Source organism: Podarcis erhardii (genome assembly GCF_964252035.2).
Source record: "Podarcis erhardii genome assembly, chromosome: 1".
NCBI classification, from domain to species: domain Eukaryota; kingdom Metazoa; phylum Chordata; class Lepidosauria; order Squamata; family Lacertidae; genus Podarcis; species Podarcis erhardii.
Window position 1 is genome coordinate 116,434,853 of NC_138497.1, and position 17,094 is coordinate 116,451,946.

Below are 17,094 nucleotides of genomic sequence, written 5' to 3' on the forward strand. Positions count from 1 at the left end.
ACACTGCTGTCTGCTTTTGACAGGAGGAAGGTGGAGCAAATGGGTCACGAATTGCTGCCTCTGGCCATGATCTCAAGGCAATTAAGTGGCAAGCAGTTCCTTTACTCCAGATTAACCCTACAAAAAATCAGTGGGACTACTCTTGGAACTGTCAGGTTGTTCTAAGAGCTTCACCTAATTCTTAGGACTTTGTGTGGTAGGTTAGGATTATTATCCTTATATTTCATTCTGAGATAGTGACTTGCCTACGGTCAACAACTTAACCTCATAGCAGAGGTGTGATTTGAACCAGGAGACTGCTGTGTCCATGTCCAAGCCTTCCGAATTAGGATCAAAAGTTCGGTAGAGGTAAAGGTAAAGGGACCCCTGACCATTAGGTCCAGTCGTGGCCGACTCTGGGGTTGCAGCGCTCATCTCGCTTTATTGGCCAAGAAAGCCGGCGTACAGCTTCCAGGTCATGTGGCCAGCATGACTAAGCCGCTTCTGGCAAACCAGAGCAGCGCACGGAAACGCTGTTTACCTTCCCGTCGGAGCGGTACCTATTTATCTACTTGCACTTTGAGGTGCTTTCGAACTGCTAGGTGGGCAGGAGCAGGGACCGAGCAACGGGAGCTCACCCTGTCGTGGGGATTCGAACCGCCGACCTTCTGATCGGCAAGTCCTAGGCTCTGTGGTTTAACCCACAGCGCCACCCGCATCCCCAAAAGTTCGGTACTTGATCCCAAACGCATTATAATTATATAGAGCACAGCAGAAGAAATAATCAGGCTTTCACTGCCTAACCTCATTTTCTGATGAGCTTGCAGACAGAAGCACCTCCTGCGCATCGAAGAACTCAGAGACAGATTCCGACATGGAGAGCCTGCTTTCATTAGAAACTTGCTGGGAGAGTGGGAGACTGACATGGATCTGTTCACCTGCCTGCAAAAAGGGAAAAACACACACATATGAACTCCAGACGCCCACACATGACAGAGAAAAAGCAAGAGCATGCCTAATCAATATATTTTATTGGACAGATGCCCTGCTTCTTCCCTGCATGGCCGCGCCTTCCTCCCTGTTTGGAAAATAAGCTCTAGCAAACGGAGAGTTCAGGTTGAAAAGAAGCCATTTTGCAAAGGGAGCGCAAACAACCTCTTTTCCAGCTAGCACTCGAATAACTCCTTTTTTTGTGTGGCAGGGGACAGGGAGAAATGCCTTCCCTCAAGACTGTTCCTCTGCTAAAGGAAAACCCAGCATCTTCTAGCACTGAAGTGATACCTTGTGTTTGATGGGGAAGGGAGGCCCAACCCTCACCCGACACACTTCAGCCATGTTGTAAGACTGCTTTAGCACAATGCTCTCAAGTCCTGAAGCCTGAGCTTGTTTGTTTGCATGTATGCGCACACACAGGGGTGGCCTGCAGCAAAAAGTTGCAGCTCATCATCCCCTATTGAAAGAAATGTTCTTGTTCCTGTTTCGAACCATTCCTTCCTTCCCAACCTAGCATTCTACTGTGTCCTAGTTTTTTTGTTTTGTTTTTTGCAACTGTCTCTACCTTTTGTGGATACTGAACATGCTCAGGGTTCGTCAGGCTGTTTTATGTTTGCTTGCAGGGGTTTTCTTTTGTCTTAGAGGGTTTTTAAAAGGATGATTTTTTTTTGTGCTTCTGCAAATGAGCCTGCTGATATGTTCGTCTTGTTTCTCAGTGGTCCCATACAATCCTTTTGGCACTCACCACCTGTCTTTGCCTTTAGGTAAAGGTAAAGGGACCCTTGACAGTTAAGTCCAGTCACAAACGACTCTGGGATTGCAGCGCTCATCTCGCTTTACAGGCCTAGGGAGCCGGCATTTGTCCGCTCCACAGACAATTTTTCCAGATCATGTGGCCAGCACAACTAAGCTGCTTCTGGCGCAATGGAACACCAACACCAGAACAGCGCACGGAAACACCGTTTACCTTCCCACCGGAGCGGTACCTATTAATCTACTTGCACTATTTGGGGTGCTTTCGAGCTGCTAGGGTGGCAGGAGTTGGGACCGAGCAACAGGAGCTCACTCCATCACGGGGATTCGAACCACCGACCTTTTGATTGGCAAGCCCAAGGCTCAGTGGTTTAGACCACAGTGCCAACCGCATCCCATGTCTTTGTCATTAGGTGGGAGCTTATCTATTTATCTGAAGTGTTCTTTACCTTACCCTTCAGTCAAACAGGTTCTCGGTGCCATTTCCTCAGAAGGAAAAGCCCACTCACTACCTGAGGGACAGCTCAGTTGGTAGAGTATGAGGGCTCTTAATCTCAGGGTGGTGAGTACAAGCCCCACATTGGGCGAAAGATTCTTGCATTGCAGGCTAGATTGCGGACCCTTCCAACTCTACAATTCTATGATTCTATTTCAAATTTAGAATATGTAAATGTTTTCCTTAGTTCAGGTCTGGAGCTCACGTCTCCTTTAGCTCCCTCCTGTAGCAAAGCTCATCCTCTCGCATTACACACAGTTAATAAGCTACGACTACAAGACTGGGACAAGAAACAGCATCACACCATGGGGATGGCCACTCCAACTAACACAGAGACAAGACAGTGGCTATAGAAGCCCTGGAACTCCAAGAATGGTTCAGGGCACTCTGCCTTTGTAGCACTCAGCAACTTTTATACAGTAGCCTCAACACACTTATATCTGACTATATAAATACACTTCGAAGATTCTTCTCCCAGTTTTCTATTCTATAAAGCTGACTTCAAATGAAGGAGGCTCCGAAAGGAATTTCCATTTTTGTCCAAGCAGAAGGGATTCATCAGAAAAGCACATAGTAATGGTAAATGGTGAAAAATAAAGGGAAAGGGTGTGGGTGTGTGAGGAGACACTGCAACTTGAATATCATCAAATACAGAGCGTTCAGTGAGACCAGAAAGAATTATTTTATGGTGTGCCTCATGTGTTTAAATGACATCTGCTTTGTCTCACTTGGAAACTGAACTCACCAGCATTTTGGAGCTTAGTTGAGGCTAAGGGAGGATTGGAAAGAGGGAAACCAGACCCTACACAAGCTTTCCTACTGATTATAGGGCTTGTAATTCTGGGCAATCATTATAACTTCAGTTAATCTATTTCAGCAAGGCAGTATTAAGAATAACTAGCGTTCTTAACAATGTCAGTACATGTGGACTAATGTATTTCCCTTCCATCTTTCCATATTTGAAGTGTGAGACTTATTGAAGAACAGAGATGGAGAGTAGGAATAAATGAGTAATTCTCACAATGGAGGGATGCAAGAAGTGGAATGCCACCCAAATTGGAACTGGTGTTTTTCAACTTGTTCATCAATGATCCTGAGTTAGGAGTGAACAACAAACTTTCCAAGTTTGCAATTATCCCAAATTATTGAAGATGATGAAAGGAAAAACAGATTGCAAAAGAACTCCAAAAAGGATGCCTACAAAATGCTGAACGAGTAACATAATCACAAATGTGGTTCAATGTCAATAAATGTAAAGAGATGAACATTGTGGCAAAAAAATCTGAAGTTCATACGTATAGTGATGGTGTCTGAGCTGAATGTGACTGGCTGGGAAAGGGATCTTGGGGTGGAAGCAGATTGCTCCATGAAAATGCTGACCCAGTGTGCAGCGGCTATGAAAAAGCTAAAAATTCATGCCAGAGATCATTAAGAAAGTGTCTGAATTATTATTTTTTAATGTGAATACTGTAATGCCTTTGTACAAATCTTTGACGTGGTCATACTTGAAATACTGAGTACAGTTCTGGTTGTGACACCTCAAACAAAATTTATTATTTTTTTTGTAGAATTGGTAAAGACCAACCAAAATGATAAGAGCTGGAGCAGCTCCCCTGTGAGGAAAGCTTACAATTTTTTAAGGCTTTCTATAGGATTTTTTTTTGGGGGGGGGGAGGCAAGCTGAGTGAAAAGTTTATTTAAAAAATATACACAATATGGAGAAGGTGGATAGTCAGAAGACTTTCTCCCTCTCTCATAGCACTAGAACCCAAGGTTATTAAATGAGTCTGACTGGTGAGACTGTCCCAAGCAACAAAAGGAAGTCCTTCTTCATATCACACATAGTCAGCTTATGAAATTGGCTGCTTCAAGCTTTGTGGTGATTGCCACTAGGCCAGATAGCATTACAAGGGGGTGAAGAAAACTCATAGAGGAGAAGGTTACCAGTTGGGAAGGCTATAGGCCAACCCTAGGACCAGATGCAATCTGCCTCTAAATACCTGTTGCTGGGGAGGGCTGTGGGTGAGGTTTCTTGCCCTTAAGTCCAGGAAACAGAGCTAGTGGTGCACTATGGGGAAAAGGCCATTTGACTTAACTAGTCTGGTCCAGCAAGGCTCTTCTTATGGATTCTTGGCTGCTTGCTTACTTAAATACAAATGCACCAGAAACAGGGCTAATTTGTATTCTTCAAATGCTAACACCAAACCTTCCACTTCTCAGATTTCCAAAAGGAATCTCACATGAACTACAGCTCATTACTTTCATGAATGCTACTGGAAAATTTCCTGAAATGAGCCTGACCCAATGCTTGCCAGCTTTGCCAAAGAGAATGATTTAGTCATTAGTGATAATTAGCGGGATTTGACTACTGTAAGTCCATTAGAGCAATGACAAAGTCTTACCTCATCAGGACTAGGGATAATATTTACACTGACAACCTGATCACAAATAACAGACTCTGAATGTATTCTGTTCAAGCGACTCCTTAGTTCAGCATTCTGGTTGATAGCCTTTAAATAACAAAAATTAAATATTTAATTTCAAATGCACAAGACAGCACAAAGCAGAGTCAAACCACTGCTGTACCCTATATTCGGGCCAGAACCAAAGTGTTACATTATATGGATGGTACTTCTAAGCAACTAACTTTTTTCCTCCAACCATTAGTATTATGTCCAGCAGTTCTGGTTAGGTATGTTTCCACTACCTATCTTAAGTCAAATTAAACTCATTTAACTATTCTGGCTTTCTTCCATAGAAAAAGGGATGGTAATTTGGTGAGTACGCTGAGGATTCCTTGATAGAGGTCTGCATCCCTCCTCACTTTAAACAAGTTTATGGCCAAAGGCAGGAGGTGGAATAAATGTGATCAATTAAATTTATACATATGAGGAGCTAAGATACAAATAGTAGTGGAGAAGCGGGGTTGATTAGCCCTTTCCTTCTGAGACATTTTTCTAGTCAAAATTACCACCCAACGCCCAGCCTCTTTTCCACCAGTGAAGGAAAAGATATTAGGTTCCTACATCATTTTACCTGGTGAGAAAGGAACATGGAGAAAGGATTATAAACCCCTCCTTTCTCTTCCAATCAAATGTACAGCACATCCATAGTGACACTTCAGTGTTGTTTTTTAAGTGGGAACTGCTCCTACATCTCCCTGAGTTTGGCCCCAAGATTACAATCCCCCACACCTTTGCTCTGGAGTAAGCTACTTGGTGGGACTTATTGTCTAAATATGCATGGGACTGGGCTCCCAGAAAAGTAGACACACCTTTAGCCTTTCCTTGCTTTGTTAGATTCTATAAGACAATGAAAGAAGAAACCCTAGTTGTGTTTGCTTCAGGGGAACCTGATTATTTGGAAGACAAGCACCAGTCACAGCAGATGGTTGTATGTTTTGCCATTGAAGCTGTTGTATTTGCTTCTGAATTCAATAAGCACGAGTCAGCCTTTACATTTATTTAAGGTCACCCAACAAGACCAGTCTATCCTCTTGAATGCTCTGTGCAGCTCGCACAGCATAAACAATACTGATAAGTTAATGGGTCATGCTTATAATCCTTTAGCATCTCAACATTAGACCACTGATATTGTCCATAGTGTATCATCCCATATTACTGACATAAATGAAGACGTAATAGAGGAGCAAAAATAGTTTACGCTTCCCAACTCATGTCATAACCTACAGCAGGCAATGGAGGACTCAGATGGATATGAGGTGCAGGCTATTTCGTCAGAAAGCATTGGTCTTCAACTGGTGGTTTGCTACAAGAGCGCTACCAGCACACAAATGTACCCTAAAAGGTTAGGAAATGGGTCCTCATTTGCATGTTTGGATTAAAAGTGGATCCTGGGTCAGAAAAGATTGAAAATACCTGCTCTATAGAACCTAGCAATAAAACAGAGTTCTCTACCATGGTCTTAATAAGAGGATGACTCCTCTGCATACCATTTTTTTCCCTACAGTCATGCAGAAGTCAAATTCTGCAAAATAAGGCAAGAGCCTTATTCAGCCAGATTCTCCAGCAGGTGGAAGCTGGGGCACTAGATCTGATCAGCTGGCACTAGTTCCTTGAAGGGGTAACAGCTTTATGTCTGTAGCTGTCTTAGCAGCACCCCTAGGAACTGTCCAAGGTCCTGTTCCTATCTGCTCTCTGCTTTGACTGGCCACTGCCTATATCCCCTGCAGTCTAATGAAACTGGGCAAATAGTCACCAACCCTTATGCAAACAGGCAGGAAGAAGCAAACACAGTAATTAATCAACTAAACTGCATTCGTTTGCCACGAGTCAAAAAGAAAGTACTGCAACATGGAAAGTCAAAGCTCTGCAGGTTTGCAGCAAATGAGGTAAGCATGCACAATGTCCATATTATTTAATATTTAATTTGATTATTTTAAAAAGCCAGTCAAGTTTAATTCATTAGGTATGAATTTCATACCTCTTTAATTTAGACAGCACTACCTGTACTAATTTAAGTACTGCAACAGCAAAATGTGGAGCAACAGCAGTGAGAAAGCAGGAAAACAACTGATGAGATTTTGGAAAGCAGTACTGGAGGTGCAAAGAAGCTGAGACTGCGAAAGATGCGCGCGCACACACACACACAGACTTGTAAGGAATGAACATTTGATGTGCTAACTGGAAGCTTCTTTTTCTAATCTCAGAGATTTTAAGTTCTTCTACAGAAAATAAGCTCCTCATATGAAGAGAGAGCTAGAATTCTTCGGAATCCAGTGGATTCTACACTGGAAACAACGTGCTTTGACAAGTAAGTTCTTGGCTAAAGCACAATAAAAGGGGGGAAATGGTTTGGCCATTTCAAGATTTTAATTCAATTCTCATGACAAAAACCTTGCAAACACACGACACTACTACTATTAATTTGCACAGGACAGTGTTCCTGGTTCTTTAGAAATGAGTATATTGGCAGATGTCCTCTCCAAAGAAAGTGCCACTTGTGCAGATAAAACAGAGACAGAAGACAAGAGAACAGAATCCAAATGGACTCAAGAATTAGCATATGACGCATACGATGAGCTGCTTTCTTCCCCCACTTGTTCTCAGCCTATCTTTTCCCAGTGTAGAGAAAAATATCTATTCTGGATAGCGAAGGAGACCATAGAAAAAGAGGACAACTGAAGGAGACCACAGACTAAGCGTGGTATCAGGTGACATAACGAGAAAAAGTGGCGACATTGTATGAAGCAGAACACTGCTGAGAGCAAGATGACAGAACAGAGGTTAAGCAACGGAATACCATTATCCTGGTTAAGTGAAGCAGTTCAACTGATGCTGCAGTCCTCAGTTATACTCTAGTGCATAAATCCTTAGCTCAATTAAGCTTTATAGTGAAAGCAAACTGGGTAGAAGCGCAGTTCTTCAAAGACTGAACTGAGTTCTGTCTGGTTAGCTGAACTGAAAATTGTGAAATTATCTTGTGTGTTTGTGTACATACACATGGACAAAACTGGATAAAGCTACCAGGGTGGGTCAATGAGAATGGCCTCCCTTTCCTGCATAACTGGGGTGGGTGTAGATTTTATTGTAAGATGAGGCAAGCTCAAAGATGGCAAGCACACAGGATACTGCTGCTCCAACATTAATATATCCAGTTTTGATGAAATGAGAATTAGAATACTACTTGGGGTCCCAAGGCCATAAAGTTAGCCCCGCTGCAGGCTCAATTTTACAGCTATAGACATGCAAGTGATGCAATAGAAGGAACATACAAATACTTGAAGCTGAACTGAACCTGAAGTGGGGAAAACAAGTTATCTTTTATTTGATTAAAGTTTTTCTAACAGAACCAGCATCCACAGACTAGTTTCTTCGTGATTATGCAACACTGGACTCCTCAACCTATGTTATACCCTGTACTGAACAAAATAATTCAAAATGTAATGTGATATTAATAGTGTACAATTTTGCATACCATCCCATGCTTTATTTCTATATTTATCTAGGTTGTGGTGTTTTGTTTGGTTTTTTGTGTTGTTGTTTTTTGTATTTTAAAAATATAAATGAATAAAAAAACCACCCTAGCATCTGGACAAGAAGTTGCCTTTATCTGTATTTTTCTTCTTCTTCATAAGCCCTAACCCCATTATGTTTGAAAGTATAGGGTAGATCAGGACAGGAATTCATCAGTATCATAACATTTGATTTTGTCACTTGTTTTTAGAGAGTTATCTGGCATTTATGGAAAGCAATGCCACAAATGGCATTTACCACCTGTGGCAAACAACAGTTACAAATCACAGTATTTCCAAAACCAACCATCTGAAAACGTAGCAAATTGCCATGTAAGATCATACCTGCGAGAGGGATTGCCTGAGACACGTTATCTGTGTATTGTGTCCAGCGAAATCATGTTCTGAAACCATCTGCTTAAGTTTCTCCTTCTCTATTGCTATGCTGTTGAAGGCAGACTTCAGAAGAGAATGTACTGGGGAGGAAACAGAAATGTCTCTGGTATACACCACAGACCTCTGCATGCAACTTACAAAAAATATGTATCAGCGAACATTTTGCACAGTGCAGTTCCCAATGCTACAGAAACAAGATGCAGATTTTGCAGGGCCGAGCCTATCACTTCCAAACTTCCATATGCCCTACTTTGGATAACCACGTATGAAAAACGGCCATTAGCCATGGCTGGAGTTTTGTCCTCATGTACACAGTGGAGCCTACAGTGCCATTATTCCTCACAGAGTGCAAAATCAGTTTAGTCTATTTTTCTCTCATCAACTACGGCTACTTCTTAAATATTCAGGGTATTTTCACACACCCTGCAAAATAGGGGGAGGGGGGTGAGCCACTCAGGTCAAGCATATTTATATTCCGTTCTTTAAAGCATATCTCCATGCTACATGATTCCCCAAACTTCTGAAGGGCAGGCCATTTTTCCTGTCATTTATCACTGTGATAATTCAAAGGGTTCAGTGCAAAAAAACTGCGGGGGTGTCTTTATTTTTAGACTCAGACTATAAGAGCCAACAACTTGTACATCTTCGGCTAGAATTTTAAAACATGGCATAGCAAGTGGGTGCTGAACAGGTGAAATTTTTTTGCAAGCCATCACCTTGCAAACTTGCAATATTCATACCCGTACTGCAAGAAATCGCTTCCTTGCAACTGCATCTGTGTGCAAAATCTGTGTGAGAAGCACAGCTTAAATAGTTGAAAAGTAAAACACAAGGGATCTTCCGAAACTTAACAGGGTAAGAGAGAAACCTTTGGCAGCTGCACATTCAACATGCTAGCTTCAGTTTCTCCCAAATTAATCAATCAACACACACAATGCCTTGGCCCAAAGCTAGCCTACTCTGTATCAAAGGTTATTTCCACTGAGATGCTGCTGTTACGCATACAATTACCTTTCTGTGCCATGAGGCAAAACTCTTCTTGGAGTTTCAGGTAGTCCGTGGAGCTTTCCAGGGGGTCAGATGCATGGCTTGGAGGAGACTGAAATTCGATGTCTGCACAAAGATTAGGATTGGATGAATGCAGGCGAACAGGAGACATTGTAGCGCTGAAAGGAACCTAAATTGGAAAGCAACAGATACAAAGGACTGTATCTTTCTTCCACAGAACATCTGGCACAGCACTGTAAGACTTTTCTCACTTTACCATAGCGCTTAATATTTATGATTCGTGGCACTGCTGCCAAGAGGTTTCTTTTTAATCTCCCTCAAAGCAGGAGTTCTGCTCCTTCCCTGAAATCAATGTTGATGTGTTATAAGCATCAATTTATGAGGAATAGGATTTCAATTTAAGCTTGCAGTTACAGCTTGTAACATAAAAAAAGGAACAGTGCTTTCTAAGTAAAGCCAAACATAACCAACCAAATATTCAGTGTGGGACATTAAATAATAGAGCTTCAAATGTCTTCCAGAATCATTCAGTGGAAATCAGAAAAGTGAAGGGAGGCATTTCAGGAGAGAAAACTTTACTAAATTTGTAGTCTGGCCTTCCAAACATGTATGAATAATGTATTAGCAGCTACTGTGAAAAAAAGAAGATTTGAACAGTACTATTTTCTCCAGCAAACTAAAAACATGGCTAAACATCGCCAAAGAAGAATTATGAACAGATTTATGAAAGTGTTGGTAAATGGGGAAATGGATATATAATATACGGCATTAGTACATCTACAAATCACAAAATGTGAAGCTGGATGCATTGAGTGCCTGTCTTTTAATGTAGAATGTCAATTTAATTTGTTGTATTTATCTACACATTGTGTATATACAACGCAGAGAGACAATCTTGAATCATGTCTTTAAGACACAATTTATTATACCACCTCCACTTTTCATTCCCTTCTAAGAAATATGTTTGTGTATATATGTGTGTGTTTTCTCACATTGCTTTTTTTATTACACAGAATACACACAAACATATAAGCATCATGCACACATCTGCAGTGCTTTTTAAAAATAATATATAAACTATTCAGTGATGTCATGCAAGACAAAATGCATTCAGCCTTAGGTGCATTCCGCGGCCCAATGTTCAAGCATTTTTGTGAATGAACTTGCAACCCAATTCAGCACTTGAATATAAAGTCAAATGTTAAATTACATTGTTGTCCAAATAGTTCATGTAATTTAAATGTCAATTTCTTGGGGGAGGGGGTGTTACAAAATATATCACATGCTTTTGAAATATCCTCAACAGGACCAGCGTAAAAAGTCATATTACTTTACATTTCAACAGACAATGGATTCATTGGCCCTAACCAGTAGGAACTTCTTGGAATACAATTTTCTCCAGTTCTTTCAGGAACCCGGACTTGCACAGTATATAATGTAAAGTTTTAAGTCATCAGTTGATGACATCCTATTCTGCCCACATATTTATTGCAGCTCTTCTACTGCTACCTAGTCTCTCAACATTGGCACTTTATGTTAATACATTTCTTCCATTCAGCTCTATGAAAAACACTAACTTTGAATCTGAGTTAAATTAAGATTGGAAAAAATGGAATGCCTCCTCCTTTTGTTGTTGTTGTTGTTTAAACAACAATCAAAAGGAGTGTTTTCCTTTCCCAGGGGAACTTCCAGTATTACCACAGGAACATAGTATCCTTGTATTACAATTAGAGTTCATACTAAACTAAAATTCTCTCTTTAACAATTCCTTCTTTTGGCAAACAAACTTTGATCTCAATTCTTGATCCACTTCCTTCAAGTTTGTAACTTTGCCCTTTTCAGATGAGATCCAACATCATGCCAAAGGATGGGATATCCCCCATCCTATCCCTCCATACTGCAGCCCAAATCTGCTCCAGAGGGTCCCCAACCATCTAGAACACATTTTGAGGGTGTGCAGAAAAGGAAGAGGAAGTCTTGCTCGCACAAACAGAAGTCGGTTTGCACAGGCAGGAGAACACAATTGGATAGCACCATTCATTAGGATTATTATGGCTGAAACCAAACAGAAGCAACCTAGGAGCTGATAGAGCTATAAACTGTGAGGGAAAAAAGCTAAAGGGAGAACCTAGAAAGAGATAAACTAGGAAGGGAAATCTTAATCTACTTTCAGTCTTTTAAAGTGGCAGTTTCTGAAAGACCAACTCTATAAGCCAGTGTGCCAGGGAAGGCACTCATAAGATGGAAAGCTAAGGTGGCAGTGGAATCTGAGGAAGCAGCTGCCATCATTGCATGAATAACTCTGCTGAGAGTGGTGCAGGAGGAGGCAAAGACTAAGGAAGCTCATGCATTTAATCCCTGGGGGGTTCTATAAAAAGAGGGGCAAACAGAAATATTTCTGCTCCAAATGCAAGATTCTAATTTAGTGTACACTGGCTGCCAATACCCAGGATGCAAATGGGCGGTAGGAGGAGCTGTTGCAGGTCCTTCTGTAAAGGTAGCACTTGCTGCTAGTCAGCCATTTGCTCCCCATGCTGAAAGAAACTTTGGCATTCTATGTTACTCAAGGATGTGTGGGTAGGATGAAAAACCAGGAAAGTTCTCGTTTGTCAACAAAGCGAGTTCACACATCTAAGAGGCACCTTAGCCTCCAGCTAATGTACATGAATTTTCAAAAATGAATGAATGCAAATATTGGAACACCTGAAACGAACTTAATCACATGAGGAAGAGGCTATTGGTGCCTCAATTTTATTTAATAATGATGATCCATGTTCAGGGGATATATAGATTGCTTTACCTCTAAGTATTTAACAAAAAGGCAAAGCCCAAATACTACGTTAGTCATTCAGATTACCATAGTAACCTCCCTTCCAACTATGAGAGGCAGAGGCAAATGATTATTATTTTTTTGGTATAGCATCTGGAAATTAGACCAAACATCTGGAATGAGGGTGTGGCTAGAGAGCATTACGCAATTGCTTTAAATCCAAGAGTTAATGTGGTAAATTGGGACTCAAAATAGAGGCCAAAAGATTTTGGCAATTAAATTCAACACCAAATTTGGAAAGAAATAGGTAAAAAAAAGTATGTGAGAAATATACAATGCTGGCAGAATTTGGACAATCAAATCTTGGCTTAAGTTAACTTTAAGCCATATCATGTTTCATTTGGAAACCATTCAGCATAGTTTCCCAGTCTGGACATAAAAAGCTCTGGTTCCCTGGTGAACTGGGGCTTCCTGGCTTGTTTCTCAGCTCATGTGACATGCAGGAGTCTTAGTTTTAGATCTCAGCTTGTTAATCAAAGATTCGATCAACTGAATATAGACGCTGTGAATCACAGGTGTGGCCCTCCAGATGTTACTAAACTACAACTCCCATCAGCCCCAGCAAGCATGGCCAGCGGTCAGCGATGATGGGAGTTATAATTCAACAACATCCGGAAGGCCAGTGGTTCACCACACCTTATACTTTCATGCTGAAGTGGGTAAAACCTTGGCTCCAGTAGGCCTGGAAGATACACATATTATAATTTTAGGGTGCACACATATGTATGTGTGGTATTAAGTGCATGCTTGCCATTCACAACATGGCTGCACCTTTCTCAGTTGCAGCACTGCCTTCCATAACAATCAGCTATTCGGCTCTTTTCCCCCGCCCCCATCTCAAAGTGGATCCACTACAATGTTGTCTTGTACAGCTATTATCTGCTCACCCAGGGGATACCTTAAAGCTACAGTTACCGCCTTAATCTCCTACTCCACATTACCTACCCACCTAAAGAATGCTTCCCAAGTGTACCGTTCAGCTCTGCTTCCGCCGCTACACTCATTTTCTCGTTTGTTCCCCATCTTTCACAAGCTCCATTTTCAGATACATGTTCACAGCATTTTTTGGCTTGGTGCAGTAGCCTGCTCTGATTTTTCCCCCATTTTTTAAAAAGTAGCACAGTTGTACATTAATATGCACATTCATTCCTGAAAAGCTGATTCAAGTATTAACACTCGCCTCTAAATGACCACTGGTATGTGATTCTGGGCTCAACTGAAGCACCTATAAAGCCCTAACTTGGCCTGGTTACCCAAAGAACCACACACTTTCTACCCCACAAGATTGCCTGAAGCTTGCTTTTTTCACCACAGGCTGTCCCCCGAGTCCTACTGCCAACGGAAGTTGAGTTTAGTGATTGGAGAAGGGCCCTTCGTAGTTCTAATGCCATATATTGGGGATGTTCTTCCCATGGAAACATTGCCTGAAGCCAACTCTGATATATTTCTGGCACCAGGCAGAGACATTTTTAATTTGTCCAGACATCCAAGCATATTCAACAGATGGTTTTAAGAGTTGGTTATGATTCAGTGTGATTTATGGATTGAGTGTTGCTGGGGCGGTGGTGGTTATATCATTTTATTGTACTGTTTTATTCATTTATCTGAATGCTATCCTGGCATAGTATGCGAAGGGTGGGTGGTAAATTAAAATAAATGCGTTCATCCCTTGAATATTAACATCACTTTCCGTCAATGTGCAATTTGGCTTGAGTGGCAATTTGTTATTTCAATGAAATATCAAGGACCTCTTGCTAGCCAGCTCTCAGGTATCCTCATTTCCTGACAATTCAGATTCATTGTGTCAACCTTATGCAATCATGTTACCGTAGGCCGAAGTAAATACGTCTACTTTCATTTGAACTACTGAATTAGGTGAACATTCTGCTATTCCAACTCTTCAAAGAAGCCAAATAATACACACTTTGATTTATTTATTTAAATATTTCTTCCACCAGAAGTCTAACTGCTTTAAAAAAACAAAACAAAGTAAAATACAATTGGTGTGGCAGTAATATGACTTTTTGAGATTATGGAACATAAATAAAACTTATGCAATATAATATAGCATGATTGAATTTATTTATGGGCCTGGTAACTACTGTACTTCTCTTCTGCTTTCTTGATTAAAACAGTCACTTAACAGAATTACAGTGCAAAGATTCTTCCAGTCTAAGAATCTTTACTCATAAGTAAGACCCTCTGAGTGTGTTTTTTTAAAAAAATACCTACTCTCAAATGAGCATTAGAACCTTAAACATAGATAATCACTTTTCCTAGTATAAGCCTATGTCATACTTTGATATTTTTATTATTGTTGCTTTGTTATTTTGTTCTTTTTTAAAATATTTGCTGTCAGCCATTTTGGACACCTCCATATGGAGTCAGAAAGCTGGTTATAAATTTTATTCTAAATAAGTATAAATAAGCATACTAACAGGATAAAGTCAGGCTCTGACATCACCTAGCATGGCTTCTTGTGTATTATTTCTCTGTCAAAGTCCATCCTTTTTTATATACACGGTGCCTCCTGTTATGCATATTTTATTTGTTTGATTATTTCCACCCCACCTTTTGATCCAGAAGTGTTCCTCAAAATAGCTTAAGTAAAATAATTAAATAGAATTTAATTAAAGCTCTCATTTCCTCTTGCACACTGCATTGGTATGGGGAAGCCATTTCCCTCAAACCCCAGATTCTCATTGGCTGCTCCTATCCTCCCTCTTTCACTCTGCTAAGGACAAGAAATGGGGAGGTCAATTGTTGGGTATTTCTCGCTCTTTCTCCACACCTAGATGCTAAAGGACAGTGGTTGGATGGTCATTAATCTCAGCATATAGAGATAAGCATGTGCAAACAGGTTAAACAAAGTTATTGGTATGTTGTTTTTTAGAGTTCTCTAAGTAAAGGATCCAAAAATAGCCACACCATGAAAAAGCAGCGGTAAGACTGCTTTTAATCAACAGTGAAGACATGCTGCCAAAGAGAACTCCTTTTCACTCTTTTGCACATAGCAAAGTGCACCATGCATACAAAAACAAAACAACCCAAAACCAGACTTTGGTTCAGAGAGCAGTGTCCAAAATGGTTACACATTAAACATACAGATAAACATACACATTTTAAGCTGGAATCATTTAGACCTGAAAGAGCTTAGGTTTGGCTAGATTTCGTACATTTTTTCTCCTTTTTACTTGGTTGCACTGTAAACATGCACAAGTTAGACGGTTTGTGAGCCCACAAACACTTAAAGAAGAAGAAGTGACGCAGTTTAGCCTTCCAACCTCACCCTTCCCATGCTCCCCGGAGTGTCATGAGCGCCACCAGCACATCTACATCAATGTCTGCAGCTTCCCATCTTTAAAGCTTCTATGTGCCTTGACTGTTAAATCCACTCACTGTTGTAGCCACTGCATCTGCTAGTCTCTGGCGACGCCGTGCGGTACTGAACTGGCTTTTCAGTGCTGTCCCTTCCTGACAGTGAACGGGAAAAGAACAGGGAAGCAGAAAGAAGGGGAAAAGGATGATGGGAACTCAGGAAAGACAGTCAGAGAAAAAGAGGAGGACGTTCTTCCAACTGTTTTACTTCTACAAAGGGCCAATCTGCAGTGCAACTGAGGAAAAACTGAGGAAAAGGGAGTCACCAAGTTGTTCCGCTATGTGTACCTCATCCCCAGTTAGCCCCATGATAAGCTACACAGAACTCAGTTCATCACAGACTGACTGACAATTAGAGGACACGGTGAAGCCACTGAACAAACCGTTGCAGCACCACTTACCCAGCTGCTATAAAGTGACAATTCTTCTTTTGCAAACAGGTGGAAAGTAATTGGTCCTAATAGTAAGAAGCAGAAAACCTTTTGGCATCAAATAGTGTGGTCTAAATCCAGCACAAAAGCGATGCTCGCTTAAGGCCATTGCAAGCACTTTGTGTTGAATTTAGGGCTTACACTTTTCTTATTCACACACGTGCAAGATACATTAAGAATAATTGGCTATTAAAAGGTTCCTGGTGGCATTTGATAGCTGTGAACTACAACTGCATGTCCATAATGTATGCATGTTATTTGGCAGGAGGCTATGGGATGAAAAGACGACAAAAATCCAAAATTTGGATACAGTTCAATTACATTACACAATGTAGCGGAAATCACCCAGAATGCTGTTCTCTCAGCATGCAGGTCTACTAGACATTGTAAGCTAACTAATGCTGTTTGGCAACTAAGAATTTCTCTGCATAAAACTTTATGCCACCTGAGACTGCAATCTGCTACAAGTTTCACCCAGACCAGCTATTCAACATTCCTTTACTTCTGCGTTGCTGTTTTTTGTTTTTTGAATGATCAACCTATTCATTCATTCCAACATATTCTGCATTATTCCTAAAACAATGTCAAGGATGGCAGACAAGCACTTATTTAAATCACTGTCTGCAGGCTGTACCTTCCAAAAGAAGTGAGTGATTTATAACAGTCCTTCAACATGCCATTAAAAATCCAAGTGGCACTCTAGAGTAAGCAGTTTCGCAAGGGTACAACCAACTTTTTTAAAAAAACAACAACAACATTTTGAGTGGTTTTCTTGAAGGCACAACTATATATATCCACAGGTAACTGAAGATAGGGGACAAAGTATGTACCACAACTCCCACCTCTGCTGGTAAGC

General features: G+C 40.9%; 1 protein-coding gene across 11 annotated transcripts in view; it reads right to left on the bottom strand.

Annotated features, from left to right (window-relative positions):
* The window catches only part of OSBPL6 (oxysterol binding protein like 6), a 100,735-nt gene that overhangs the window by 21,495 nt on the left and 62,146 nt on the right, over nucleotides 1–17,094 (bottom strand). For 7 of the 11 annotated variants that reach the window (XM_081866356.1, XM_081866355.1, XM_081866348.1 and 4 more), the window contains 5 exons: nucleotides 15,829–15,903; nucleotides 9,603–9,768; nucleotides 8,541–8,671; nucleotides 4,624–4,731; nucleotides 784–921 (listed from right to left, as the gene is read on the bottom strand). In XM_081866356.1, coding sequence (XP_081722482.1) covers nucleotides 784–921; nucleotides 4,624–4,731; nucleotides 8,541–8,671; nucleotides 9,603–9,768; nucleotides 15,829–15,903 — 618 coding nt within the window. The remainder of the gene's footprint in view (nucleotides 1–783; nucleotides 922–4,623; nucleotides 4,732–8,540; nucleotides 8,672–9,602; nucleotides 9,769–15,828; nucleotides 15,904–17,094) is intronic. The other 4 variants (XM_081866349.1, XM_081866357.1, XM_081866358.1 and 1 more) reach the window with 3 other exon arrangements.